The 15,426-nt window shown below is 37.5% G+C and overlaps 1 protein-coding gene across 1 annotated transcript in view; it reads right to left on the bottom strand.

Annotated features, from left to right (window-relative positions):
• Positions 1 to 15,426, bottom strand: part of LOC103250837 (ras GTPase-activating protein 2) — a gene marked incomplete at its 5' end in the record, with an annotated part of 40,577 nt that overhangs the window by 1,962 nt on the left and 23,189 nt on the right. Inside the window, 6 exons of the mRNA XM_021708232.1 lie at positions 16 to 205; positions 628 to 731; positions 1,433 to 1,641; positions 2,299 to 2,381; positions 10,997 to 11,103; positions 13,852 to 13,925. Of these exons, the coding sequence (XP_021563907.1) occupies positions 16 to 205; positions 628 to 731; positions 1,433 to 1,641; positions 2,299 to 2,381; positions 10,997 to 11,103; positions 13,852 to 13,925 (767 nt within the window). The remainder of the gene's footprint in view (positions 1 to 15; positions 206 to 627; positions 732 to 1,432; positions 1,642 to 2,298; positions 2,382 to 10,996; positions 11,104 to 13,851; positions 13,926 to 15,426) is intronic.

The raw sequence follows: 15,426 nt of genomic DNA on the forward strand, positions 1-15,426 counted from the left end.
TTAAACATTACTTACTTGCTCCCATACTTTGCACTACTTGATCTTTCCTTCCTGTACTTTTCATGAGGTTCATTCAGCTTCTCTATGATGCTTTTTATTTGCTGAATTGTCTTAAAGGTTGTCACAGAATCCTCAATTATAAAGTTAGAATAATCATCAGGTTCTTTCTGTGGTCCTTGATAGACTGCAATAGTTCCACAAGCCTCTACAAGGGGCAGTAAAGTCTCTGATCAGACAACTAAATTCCATAAATGCAATGTGTAGTACAACAAATAAGAATTTTTCAAGTGTCTCATGTCAGGGCAGTTTCCCTTGGCAGTGAATAGATAACTAAAACATACATTTTATTAGGATCATCACATTTATGCAAAAATAGCAAAGTCTGTGAAAAAAACAAAACTCTGGGGGGTTAGTCAACTTTCAGATAAGTAACATTTTGGTAACTCTATGAGTATTTTCAATTTTTTAATAATGCCAAAGCAACAATTTAGGAATTGTTAATAAAAGGTTATGGTTATATAAAAATAGATTAATTGTGTATTCACCTTCCATCATCTGCAGCTTAAGTAAACTGAGAGTATAATAAAAGGTTATGGTTATATAAAAATAGATTAATTGTGTATTCACCTTCCATCTTCTGCAGCTTAAGTAAACTGAGAGTAAAAAGAGAATAAATTCTTTCTATTTCTCTGTCTTCATCAATATCTATTTGGATGTCTGCAGGAACACCTCTATGGTAAAAATAAAATGAAAGACATTGGGAAAATTTTACTTTGTTAACATGTCAAAGACTTTTGATGGTTTAAGAGTTAACAATAGAATCACAGAATTTTGCAGAAGGAAGTTCAGAAATTTAGTTTCATTTAGCAGTTAAATAAAATGGGGCCAAGAGAAGTCTAGCTATTATGTGACTCTAACCAAAAGGAGGGGAATTTTAAGGTAAAACATTTTTATAACCTATACTTCATCACAAAAGCAATACATTATTACTTAGGTCTATAGGGTTCAATGGTTGTTCCACACAATTAGAATGCTGTTCTCATTCTAATGGCCCTTCTTCCTTGATTATATTAGCTTAACCTCATGTTTCTATTTAAATATTGCCCTTAAAATTTTTTTAAAAACGTGTACAATCACTATTAATTTCAGAACATTTCCATCACTCCCCAAAAGAAACTCTGTATCCATTAGCACTCCCTATTCCTCTCTCCCTCCAGTTCCTGGCAACCACTCATCTACCTTCTGCCTTTATGGAATTGCCTGTTCTGGACATTTTACATGTATGGAATTGTACAATGGCATAATGTTTTTGAGGTTCATCTGTGTTGCAGCATGTGTCAGTACTTCATTCCTTTTTATAGACAGATAATATTCCACCGTATGGATGTACCACAGTTTGAAACACTGCTGTTTAAGTCAGAAAGTCACTTACGCAGTACAGGGCTTGCAGCCAAGAGTGTTCTCACTGGTCTCCTGGCAGCAGAGCCAGTTTCCGTTCAGATATGCAGAGGGATGATAGAAGCTGAGTCTGTTCTGATTGCATCGGCTCACCCTGCAGAGCACATCTATCCATTCGTTTGCTTCCACACAGTTACTTGCCTGGACATAGAGTGGTTTTTCCGTATGTATTACTTGGAACATCTTCATAGGCATGGAAAATAAAAAAAAAATTAGTGACAGAGTCTAACAACCCAAACATAGTGCAAAACAGAAAAAAGTACGTAACACAAATCTAGTTTACTTGGCTAAATAACTGCTGCTGAGGCATCTTATGAATTGTTACTTATCAAGCAAATAAGTAACTATCAAATAATAACAAATAATACTATCCCAAAGACAATCTGAGTCACATGGTGCTAAAGAGTGCAACAGAATATAATTTTAGCATATGTCCAGAGGAATGGTCTATCATATAAATAATAAGAAGGGAGGGAATTTCAGACAGAAGAAAAAGTATGAGTAAAGGCAAAGCAGTGGGAACATACTGAGGAACAAGGAAGTCATTTTGGCTGGCTTGAGTGTATGGCAGGCACTGAGCGGTGGCAGAAGACACAGCTGGACAGAGAGGTTGGGACGCTACCACTTAGATACTTGAATGTCATGTAGACAAGTCTGGACTTAATAAACTAGGCAGACTACATGAGGCATCAACAATCATGAACCATTTTAAGACAGAGTTTAAGCTAGTAACTTATAAATTATTAATGATTAGTGGAATGAAATAAACAACCTCTTGAAAATTTTCAATTAAGCAACATGTAATCTAGAAGGCTTTAAATATTTATTTATATTACTTACATTTTTCTTATTGAAAGAGCTTTCTTCCAGTTTTTCCACAGCAAGAATGTTTTTTACTGGAATTGTGTAAATTGCATCTTTGCCTAAATAATAAAAGAAGAACAAAATTAAAATAATATCCATTATAAAGATGAGAGAATAATTCTGTAAGGTTTAAGCTCATCCTCTTGATGTTAGGAGTGTAAGTAACCTATAGTAGATTGCCAGATGGTATGTATAGAAATATTTTTTGTTTTATGAAACAGATGAACTTGAATTATTTTCTATAAAGTGACTTATTTTTTTGCAATATAAAATTAAAACATTTTCAAGGAAAAATGTAGGACTAAATTTGATCTCTATAGAGAAGGTAAGACTATCTCTAACATTAATTACATGGGGACTGAAAAAAATCACAGACTTAGCAACAGAGGCCTATTCAAAATTTGCCAAGACAATTTTCTTTCATGGAATTATTACTTACGCAGCGAATATGACTACTTAAGTAGACTCTTCTATTTTTCTAACCTAATATTTAATTAAGAAAACCCTCAAAACAATGATTCTGAACTGAAAAATTATTTATTACTATCACATATTGGTTGGGCAGCTGACTAAAGCTGCAGAATTTACTCTAAGAGATACAGGGAACAAAAGTAAAAAACTTACTTGGTAGAGTGAATCCTTATCTAAGAGTCTGGAAATCTAGTTAAGGAAAGTTGAGTTTGCTAAAGGAGTGTCAAAGTGATATGGCATAAGAATATGACACATTTCAGTTGACAATTTACCTGAGAACAAACTATATTTCATATACACAGTTGTGGAAACCACAAGCAAATGTAACTAACTGACTTCTGGTCATTCTGTCATGTTGTTCTTAGAAAATCGAACTTTGCTTTTATTTTCCTTCTAAGCTTTGCTTTAAATGACACATGAAATCAAAGGCCAGAGGTTGAGAACTTCGCATATTATATTATTCAATTGATTAATGTATAGCTTTTTTTGGCAAAGAAAACTATTTGGTATAATAAAGTTTGTGTGGGTTTTTTTTTGTCTTTAACAGAGATGTTAACGTACAATTACTTGCTAAGCTTTGTTTCTGGTATAAAATCTAAAATTTATATAATTCAAGCAGATGTGATATATAATTTTTTAAAAAGTTAAAGTCACTAATTTCAACTATCATATATGAAATGTCTACTATATATCAGGCACTGTTCTAACCACTTTTAACAGCAAACAGAACATATAAGACCCCTAAAGGAGTATGCATTTAAGTCTGGAAACACTAACTAAAGACATAACTATTAAATAGTGATGACCGCTAAAATGAAAATAAACCGAAGTGATGTGATAGAAGTAATTGGAAAGTTACTTTAAATTGGGTGATTAGAAAAAAAATCTTTCTGAGGAAGTGACATTTACATTTGATAAATATAAATTAAAAATGCATGAAAAAATGAGAAAAGAATATTGTCTCCTGGAAGCAGACAAGATCACATCTATGGGGGTGGGGCAGGAAGGGAATAACTGAAGGAAGCCACAGTCCAAACCAGATGTAGGATAAGACATCTGCACAAGTAGGAGTGGTCAGGGGAGAGCGTCAAGCTAGAGCCAGTGGACACATACAGCCGAAGGCTGGGGAGACGCGGACATACATCAGGGTGATCAAACTGTGAGCTGCATCTGGCACACTTGGCCAATCAGGCCCTCTCTGCCGCTGGTTTGTGCTAAGCAGCGTTAACAGAGGCATATGCTCACAGGCTAAAGCAGCAAGGATGCACACTGGGCTGCAGAGCAGTGCAATGTCACAGGTAGCTGCTGATCCTCAGGAGGGAAGGGAGCACCCACCCTAGAAGACAAGCACCAGCACCCATGGCTCGGCAACTTGTCCTGTCCCTCCCTCAGAACGCTGGCAGTTAAGCTACTCAACAGTTAAGTAGGCAAACGAACTGTAAAAAACAAAGAGGGGCAAATCACCAAACAGCTGAGGAAAATGAGCACTCTGAAGGAGACACACATGAAACCAGAAGATAACGTCTGAGGAAAGCAGGATAATAACTGGGGGTCGGGGGGACATATGTCTTTGGGTGCCAATCAACAGGGGGAACCACAGAGATTCCAACCAGAGAATTTTTAAATTTTGCAGGGAGTGTCTATCTTTAGATTTGTTAAATACACAAAGCACAAGCATATCCTAATTGCTGTATTTAATCATTTCTGGACAAACTGTAACACAGCAAATGTAGAGAAAGCACACTGTTTCCAGGCACGTATACTGTCATGTTATCATTAGCATTAACTGGCATGAACTGCAACAAGAGTTAGTAAAATGAAAGATTTTACTGAGAAGTCTTCAAAAATACAGTACAAAAGGACAAAGAAACAGAAGCATTAAGAGCCTTGATGGATGGATTTATAAGTTTTAATATCTGACTAATAAGAATTCAAGAAACAGAATAGAAAGAGTATTCAGGAGAAGATTACGGATGAAAATGTCCCTAAGATAAAGGTAGAACTCCTCAGACTAAAAGTTATCCACCAAGTACTGAGCAGGACAGATGAAAAACGACAAACACCTAAATACTGGGCAGTAAAACATGAGGACTTGAAAGGCTATTGAAGGACTTGAACCCATTGTCTTGAATTACAGTTGTGTGTGGTGTGAGGTGGGTGAAGTTAACTTCCCCTCCATATTTATCCAGTTGTTCCAGCACCACTTGTTGAAAAGCCTTCTTACCCTAATGGTTGCCTTGACACCTTTGTCAAAACTGAGTTGGCTATATACATCTGTTTCTGGACTCTTGTCTACCTCTTATGCTAAAGCCACAATCTTGATTACTGCAGCCTTATAGTAAGTCTTAACATTAAAATTGGCCCTCAACTTTGTTCTATCTTTTCAACATTGATTTGGCTAAGCTAAGTCCTTTGTTTTTCCATCCATACAAATACTGGCTCTTCCATCCACAAACATGATGTCTACTTCCTTTTAGTTATGTCTTCTTTACTTTATTTCAGCAATGTTTTGTAGTTTCAGTGTAGAGGTGCTTTATTTCTTTTGTTACATTTATTCCTAAGTATCTCAGGGCTTGTTTTTTGGGGTCTGCTATTGTAAAGGGTATATTAATTTTTTGAATTTTGTTTTCTAACAGTTTGCTCCTAGTTTATAAAAAGTTGATTTTTATATATTAATCCTTTATCTAAAGATCTTGGTAAACTAAATTCACATTACTGTCTCTCCTCTGGATTATCGTACTAGCCTCTTGAATGGACCCTGCCCCCTTCATTCTATTCTCCACACACACTCCACATGGCAGGAGTGATCCCACTAAAACATAAGTTGAATGTCATGCCTCTTCCTTACTTTTCGAAAAGCTCCTGCTCAAAGTAAAAGCCTTAGAAGGGTCCACAGTATCTCGCTTCTACTCTTTGATCGTTTTGACCTTAGTCCCTATGATTCACCTCTTTCCGCATTTTTTTCCCGCAACAAGAACTTTCTCTTGTCCTTTGAACACTCCAGGCAGGCTTTTACTTCATGAAGGGCCTTTGCTCTGAATGCTGTTAGCTACTTCCGTGACAGTCTTATCCCAAATATCCACAAGTCTTGCTCCCTCACCATCTTTAGGCCTTTGCTCAAATGTCACTTTTTTAGTGAACCCTTCTCTGCCTAGATCTTATAATATTTGAACTCCCCTTACTGAACTCATCGTTTTCTATTTCCCTTCTCTGCTTCTTTTTTGTACATCTCATTTATAATCACTCAACATACATAGTCTTTTTCTGTTGTTGTTTATGATCTATCAGTACTAAACTATAAGAGCCACAAGGGTAGGGATTTTGGTATGTTTGTTTACTACTGTTATCTCCAGAGCTTAGGACAGTGTCTAGCACATAGTAGAAACTCAATAAAATGTCTGGTGAATGAATGCATGACTTAATCTATGATGAATTTTGATCTTTAGTTGTCAAAGAAAAAAACGCTGCAGAGCCCTGCGTGTGAAAATATATGCACTGAGCATTTATGTTAAAGATAAAGGGGATTTCTTTTATATTGCCCATAAGCTACATGAGATAGGACATTTGAAATAGCATGAAAGTTGTATCTGTATATAACAGGTCTCCCCAAAGTAGACCATAACTAATCAAATTTTACAGAATAGAATTTTAAGGATGAATTCGTGAAGAATCTATTACTAGAATGCTTGGTAGAAATTTAGAGCAATGGTTCTTAAGGTAATTCAGATGATAGCATATATGAAAGACATGGTGAAGAATATTTACTAAATGCCTTTAAGCTCTTAGCAATACTATGGCCCTTACCACTAAGGATCTTCAAGACTAGTGGAAGAGAGGAACAAAAGTAGAGCACACAGCGTGCCAGACGTTATTGCTAAGGTGGTTAAAGAAACACAGTAAGAGAACAGCTAAACTGAAGCAGCCAGAGGCTTAAAATGACTTCTATAAAGAGCTGACATTGATCTGAGGCTTAAAGGACCAAATACTACAAAGGTAAAGAAGAAAAGAAAGGAACTTCTAGGTAAAGCATATGCAAAAGCCAAAGTAAAAGAGCACAAGTTAAATGAACTGCAAGAATAGTTTGGTCAAGTCATATATGGAGAATGCAGAAGATGAAGCTGCATGATACAAGAAGAGGCTGAAATATCAATAACTCATTTGATACCAGCATAGAACTAAGAGAACTTTTACCTGAAGAAGGCTATGTTACAGTACAGCAATATAAGATCATAATCATAAGCACATAGGTCCACAAAAAACTGTTGAAGTAATCAAGGTTCTCATGAATGATAATATTCACTTGCTACATGTTAATTTAAATGCATTGATCAGTTGCTTTAGTTACACTGATTGTTAGCAATTAGTGCATTCAATGCTAAGTGTGCATCAAAAATTCAACAACTTATTGAAGAAAAGTCCTTGAAAGTGAGAAAATTCTATTAATTCCTTTTCCAGGAAACTGCAAAAAGGGTCACATTATTTGACACTAAGTGGCAGAAATACTTGATTCAGAAAACTACTGTCTAGCCAGAAGATGAAAGACTCAATGATTTAGAACTATGTTATAGAACAGTTAGGAGGTATCCTTTCAGACACCAAAGTCACATAGTAAGTGCAGCAAGAGACTACTTAATTAGCAGCCTTTGTTATCTAGAGAACAGCAAGGAAACAGGAGGTACGCAAAACATTTGCTAAACACCTAAGCACAGAATGCAAAGCCCAGGTATTTTATTCATAGGAGAAAGTCCTCATCTCTTCATTCAAAGCCTTTTACTCTTATGCATGCATAGTTTTTCTTTTTTTAATACTCTCCTCTTAGTAGAATCATTATGCATAATTTAAACAAACATAGTACCTGCATCCTCACTCACAGTATAGCAACAAAAACAATGAAGGTGGGTGATAGAGATGGGAGTAAGATGTTATATTATGGTTCACTGACATCACAAAAATTAAGGCAACAGGCTTACCATAAAGGAAAGAGAAAAACTGTATAAAGCAAACCCAAGAACACAAAAAGCATGGCAGTCCAGGGCATTTAGCTGGGGACTAAAGGCTGGAGGAAACAGCTGCACACATCCTTAAGCAGCCCTGAAAACATCACTAAATAAGAGTACCATATAATAATTAATATTATCAATGATAGCTCCAAGTCATCGAGAAATTTTTAACTTACGGTCAATGAACTCTTTTTTAGAAGGCAGGGAAGCATGTAATACATTTTGGAAAAATCCATCAAAATAGTTAAACAAAAAAGCATGGATGCTTAAAATTGCAGGCTTTGGTAAATAATCTTGAAATCTTATGCCTCATTCCTCCAATGTCATTCCAACATTTTAAATTTATTAAGGCCACAAAACAGTGTAGCTTCTAATATGTCTATTTTATACCTACAGTAGCCTTAATCATTCTGTAGAATTTTGTCCTCTTAAGATCACTGGTTAGAACAGAGGTTCTAAGCTGAGAACCATAGATGGACTTTGGGTCTATGAGCTCCCTGAAATTATATGCAAAATGTTGTGCTTATGTTTGTATGTGTAGTTTCCTAGAGGAAGGTGTTCATAGCTAAACAATTCTTAAAGGAGATTATAAACCAAAGAAGACTTTAGACTATTGGTTTCGATTAGAAAATGCTTTAAGTGAGAAAACAAATAACTCATTTATTTATGGAGAATAACTAACTTACCTTAAATTTTATTTAAACATACTATTAGTGTAAACAACATTTAGCATCCATGCTATGCATAGGTGAGAACATTTATTCAATATAAGCTATAATTCCTAAAACATTCAAAATATGCTCAGTTTACAGATTGCTGCCTGGGGCCAGGCGTGGTAGCTCACACCTGTAATCCTAGCACTTTGGGAGGTCAAGGTGGGAGGACTGCTTAAGACCAGGAGTTTGAGACCTAGGCAACATAGTGAGACCTCCTCTCTACAAACAACAAAAAAAATCAAAACAATTAGCCAGGCGCGCCTGTAGTCCCAGTTACTCAGAAGGCTGAGTCAGAAGGATCGCCTGAGCCCAGAAGGTTGAGGCTACGGAGAGCTGTTCTCATACCACTGTACTCCAGTCTGAGCAACAGAGTAAGATTCTGACTCAAACAAACACACAAATAAAAATTTTTTTAAATGCTGCCTGGAAAGGTGGGTATGTAGCCTATTGACCTTTAGTTATTTGAATCTGTATATGCTATAATAAATTATCTGGGTGCCTAAAAATACATGCATTTGATTTCTTTTTTTTTTTGAGTTGGAGTCTCACTCCTTCACCCAGGCAGGAGTGCAGTGGCATGCACAGTCATGGCCACCCCAGTGTCGATCTTCTGCCTCTGCCTTCTGAGCAGCCAGAACTACAGATGCGCATTACCACGCCCAGCTAATTTTTGATTTATTGTCGAGACTAGGTCTCACCAAGTTGCCCAGACTGGTCTCAAACCTATGGGCTCAGGCAGTCCACTCGCCTCGGCCTCCCAAAGTGCTGGGATTTCAGGCTGAGCCACCAAGCCTGGCTGCATTTGATTTCTTATATCTTATTAATATATTGGGACCCACGTCGTCACTTTGGGTAAGACATTCCTGAGGAAGAACTATGAAACAAAAAAATTTTTCTTATTATTCTACTATTCAAGAATCTCCACTGAGGTACCCTAACTTAACTGTGTCTACATTCCTACATTCTCTTAAAAGCATCCTATGTCTGATGTTTGTGTTGTCACTCCAGAATTTACTGCAGAAGCTCTCTCAACAGATCTGATGGATTAACCGAGACTCCATTTCCTCTGTAAAACATACTGAATGATGCTCATGGGATGCTGAATGCTTGTGATTGCTAGGTTACTCTCTATCAGCCTGCACCCTTTGGCTTCCATTGGTTAGGCCATTTGCTAACCAAGTCCACTGGATTTGTTTCCAAATCTATTTATGTTTTCCATGTTGCAATTATAATTTATTTAAATATTATATAAGGTGACAAAATAAGTGCCCTCAATCAAAAGATTTATTATTTGAAAATCAGGCAAACACTTTTGAAAAGCATCTAAAAAGGAAACCCATACCCATACACATAAAGTTGATTTATGTGGGGGTAAGACATCTATAAAAGACTAAGGTGACTTATCTTGAAAATTTAAGTGGATTTTGTACTTGGTTTACTTTACAAGTATCTAAGTTTTAGATTCACTTTGGAGAAATCAACCTGAAAACTGATGGATTATGGGTATATTTCACAAGAAAGTTAAAGAGAAAATCTGATCTATAGCTCCATATTAAAAAAGATTTTGCTTGGTTCTCTAGCCAAAGATTGGTAAACAAATGCACATATTTAAGATCCGTATGTACTTTTTCCTTATTTTTAAATAATTTGTGCTTTAACTGATCTTTTTGGTTAAGTGAATCTCTGGATCTTGATCACTTTGGATGAAAGGGACTCTACTATATGTGATCTATGATTCTATTACATGCGATCTGTGATCTAGATACTAAATTCTTCTTGCTAAAATATCAAAAGTTAATGGCCTTCTGTGGATAATATTTTACCCCAAAGGAATAAACATTAAAGGAAAGCATTTTAAACATAGTGTCAGTCTACTGAAGGACAAGCCTCTTTGGAATTCTCAAATCATACTGTAGGAAGATGACTGTCTTTACACAAACAGACCATTTGTGAAAGCAACAGAGTCTTCTCAGACAGCAAATTATTAAATCTTCCATCTCGGGGTTAGCATGGCCAACAGCCTAGAATGAATCTGACAACTGTATAACAGGAGCCACAATCTATGTTATACTATGAAAATTTTTGGCTGCAAACTATGGAACATTCTCATCTATCAGGTACTGAATCTTACTAATTTGGCTATGAGAGTTAAAGAAACTTCCAAGTTCTAAGAGGTTTAACTGTTGTTCCTTATATATCAATTATAACAGCAGGCATTTTTAGAAAACAGAGCACAGTAAAGGAACACCATTTTTCGCAATATAATAAATTTTGTTTAACACAAGAAATTTAATGTGAGAAAAATGTACTTTACCTTACATGGTGTTACTTGTCAGTTATTCATTTTATTCTTAATGTATATGTTTCACTGTGAGAAACTATAGCAATACTAAGTAAAAGGATTCACTAGAGTCGTATTAAGCAGCAAAAAAGAGATCTTCGCCTCAAACCAGGAAAAATCTCAAAATAAAGCATAAACACAACTACCTGGCTGCTTGTGATAGGTGAGCTCTCTGCTTGTTAAGCAGAACCATCGTTTCTTGAAATTCTTTTTTCCAATCCGAGTTCTTCCCTGAGCTCTTTTATACATCTCGCTGCCAAAATAACAGATGTAAACAGTTAGCTACAAAGTTTAAAAGTTATTTCAAAACAAACAATTGCCTGTTAATTTTAAATATGAATAGTTGTATAAGATTATGTTAAATACATGAAAATGTCTTTATGTCTTTAATTAATTTAATATTTTAAATTGTGTTATGCAGAACAAAAAAGGGCCATATGAGTGATTCCCACTGTGGGGATGAGAATGACTTTATTATTTTTTTGAATTGGAGTCTCACTCCATTGCCCAAGCTGGAGTGCAGTGGCACGCTCATGGTCACCACAGCCTCGACCTGCTGGGCTCAGGTGATCCTTCTGCCTCAGCCTTCCAAGTAGCTGGAACTACAGGCATGCACTACCACACCAGGCTTATTTTTTAATTTATTGTAGAGATGAAGTCTTGCCAATTTGTCCAGGCTGGTCTCAAAACCCTGAGCTCAGGCAGTCTTCTTGCCTTGTCCTCCCAAAGTGCTGGGATTACAGGCTTGAGTCACTGTGCCCGGCCTTTATTTTAAACGCTAATCTGCAATGTGACTGCTGACTAATCACTGAGTCCAGGAATGTCTCCAAGATGTCTAGTTGATGTATTTCTAGGTGTGATATAGAAACACCTATTCACTGTACACTTTGCCTTTTCTTCATAACAGCCTTTAATGTCGTTGTATACATCATAGGCTGTGATGCCCATAGCCACCTACACGTTCCTTCCAGAGCATGTATACTTGTTCTCTGAGATATAAGCCCTGGGTCTGGGAGGTTGTGATGTGAAGATCTACCTGTCTTCCCAAGACCAGCTGCCCAAGACCACGCTTCTGTCTATAAGTTCCCCTAATAAATCACCCTATACCGAAAAACAAAAACAAAAACATGTTGTCTGTTTTGTTCTTTCTTGGCTCCTTCTGCATTTGGGGGTTTCTTTACATATACTGCCTTTTTACTGAACAACTGGCGAGTTAGCCAGGAGGAGTCAGGAAATGAAGGTAAGGGTGAGGGGAAGGAAGCATTCGCAGAGGAAATCCCAGGCTGGCTCTCCTCACCTCGGTGGGGTAGTGTTGCCTATCTGCTGGATGCATGAGTATGGGAACACCCCCAACATGCCAGAGGGTCTAAAATGCTTGTTAGTTAACAAGCTCAATGTGGTAGGAAAGGTCATGAAGCAGCAACAGCAGTGAATTGCCCACTGCTGTGACACACACAGTGCTGAGCTGAGTGCAGGAAAGTCAGATGAAGAATTCTAGTTAGAAAGGGATCCGAGACTTCCACGTCTGTGTTAGGGACCTCAGGACTGGCAGGTAAGCTTGAAACTCAGGAGGCGCAGCTGGAAGGAAGCCTTGCCACTTTGTGTGGCTCGGAAGGAGGAAACTGCACCGGCTGTCTTTGCCAGGCCAGGCCGGAATGCAAATACCTAGAATTCTTGGGAACCAACCAGTGAGTCAGATGTCAACATGGAGGTAATCTCAGTGGAGGACAACTATCCTTCCCTTTTGAGAACAAAACTGCTCATGCAGTGGAAAGCAAAAGCCCAACACATGCAGCCCCTGGCTGAATTACTGAACTCAGCAAACACTTCTGCACAACTGTTGAGAGCAAACTTAGCCACACGAATGGTGTGGCCATGGGAACAAAGTACACATTGCCCTCTCACAATCCTCTTTTGCTCCCTCATGGGACAAGATGTATTATCACATGGGGAAAGCTGATCTTAGAGAAACTGAAAAGGAAAGAGAGAATGTCTCACTGGTTACTAAAGGAAAAGAGAAAAAGGAAGAAGCTAAGTCTGCTGGACTGAAAAAGGGAGGTCCAAGAAGCCAAGTCAGTATTACTGGAAAACAAGTATGGCAGGATATGATTTTAGCCAGGGTAGACAAAGAGAAAACGAACTGGCAACCCAATGCAGTATCAGTGGGCCTTTGGAAAGACCTGATTCCTAATAAACAGTTTAGATCCCTTCTTACTATCCCATCAGAAAAGGGAAAAGAAATAGAAGGAACTCCACATCTCTGAGTTCCAGGTATTGACTTCTTCACAGTCTGGAGATGAGGTGTGGGGTGAAGGTTGCCTTCGCATAGGAGGAATAGGGGGTGACCACATCTCATTCTTTACTGGAGTCCAAAAAATAAGCAGAGAAACTTAGCTTTAGTGGACACAGGTGTAGAATGCACCCTAATTCATGGAAATCCAGAGAGATACCTTAGTAAGTAGGCAGGTATACAAGTGGTCATGGGGGTGGGGCACAGCCTAAGTGAAGCAAACCCCTCTCCTTGGTAATGGGCAAAGTCCCCCAGCACACCATACTGTTTTTATCTCACCTATTCTGGAAAGCATCTTGGGTATGGAAATCGTGTCAGGATGCATGCTACAAACATCCATGGAGGCTTGCTTTATTTTTATTTTTTGAGGGGCTACTTTATATATATGGCCCTTTCATGGAACATCTCCCTCAACTTCCAATAATAATCAAATTACTTTAAGATTGAATAGTGCTATTACTTTTTCAAAGTAGTTTAATACCCATAACCTCAATATACTTGCAAAACAAGCCTGGGACTGTATGGACAGGGAATTATGCCTCTCTGACATGAAGTTTATAGGACAGTTGTGGTGACTTACCTGAGTGATGACTTAGACAGTTCTAACACAGAACACAAACCCCAGTCTCCTCACTCTCAGACCCACGCTCTCTGTACTTACTTAATGTGTATACTGAAATTTGACTTTCATGTCTTATTTCATTAAATTACCCTTCTTTCAGGTGCACAGGCTCACTTGTACCACTGGACTCTTTAGTTTCAGTAGATGAAATTTCATCCAAGAACTAAACAGAGAAATGGGGAAATATTACACTGTGCAATAAGGTACATTATTAAAAAATTCAGTTTCTCTTACATGTCACTGATTATACTGTGAAGTTCTTCATTACTAAGGAATATACATGATAGTAATTTATAAAACAAAACACATATTTTAATTATAGGGGAAGTCCCTAACTTATAAATGACAGGTATTCTAAAATGTTTATTCTTAAGTTACTTAAAACCCAGAATATATTTCCCTATAGAAAGAACTGAATCCACACTTCCTTAACCGTAATTCTGAAATACACAAATCTCTGGATATAAAGAGTTTTAAAATTTTGTCTCTGACTTACAGTAAATTCATTTGGGGGTATAACTTAACTTGAACTGGTGTAAGACTATTTGAAGTCTGTATTTATCTTACTTATTTTGAGGACTCATACATTGTGCTACATAAAATTAAAGTATTTCATTATAAGGTGCTACGCTAGGTGCCACTAGGGGTGTTACATATAGGATATACTGATAACCTTTTCAAACTCTGAAAAGCTGAATTCTAAAATACGTCTAGTCCCAAAGATTTCACATATAGGAATGTGAACTTTTCTTCTTTTTTTTTTTTTTTTGAGTTGGAGTTTCACTCCTTCACCAGGCTGGGGTGCAGTGGCATGCATGCTCACGGTCACCCCAGCGTCGACCTCCTGGGCTCCAGCGATCCTTGCGCCTCAGCCTTCCAAGTAGCGGGAACTATAGACATGCGCTACCACGCCCAGCTATTTTTTATTGTATTGTAGAGACGAGGTCTCGCCAAGTTGCCCAGGCTGGTCTCGAACCCGCGGGCTCAGGTAATCCACTCGCCTCAGCCTCCCAAAGTGCTGGGATTACAGGCCTAGCCACCGAGCCCGGCCCTAAACACTTACTATGGGTCAAGGATCACCAAGCAGTGGCCTAGTGAGCCAAATGACCTGCAGCCTATTAGGCTAAACATCCCTAATCCAAAAACTTCATATGCTCCAAAATCCAAAACTTTTTGAGGGCTGATAGGATGCTCAAAGAAAATGTTTGTTGGATGATTTCAAATTTCAGATATTTGGATTAGGGATGCTCAACTGCTGTGTGTGTGTGTGTGTGTGTGTGTGTGTGTGTGTACACAAATATTCCCAAACTCAAAAAACCCCAAATCTGAAACACTTTTGTTTCAAGCATTTTGGATAAGGGATATCTTACATATAATAGACTTTAGCCCTAAGAGATAGTATTTCAACAGTTAAGGCTAAAGTGTAATTGGGTTCTCTGGGATAACCTGGAAATCAATCACCATGTATAAACTTCCTATGGAGAATGCGCTGGCTCAAAAATTTTGGAATATCCACGTTTAGCAATGGCAAGTTACCCAGTGAAGGACATTTAGCTTCATAAATATGCTACCTTGACTGATAAAGAGCTTTCTATCACATGGCTGTCTTTTCATGGGAAAGGGAAATTAGCAGTTAGAGAATAATTCTTTTTTTTTTTTTTTTT

Source organism: Carlito syrichta, unplaced genomic scaffold, assembly GCF_000164805.1.
Source record: "Carlito syrichta isolate Samal-C Ts95f unplaced genomic scaffold, Tarsius_syrichta-2.0.1 Scaffold135593, whole genome shotgun sequence".
NCBI lineage: Eukaryota > Metazoa > Chordata > Mammalia > Primates > Tarsiidae > Carlito > Carlito syrichta.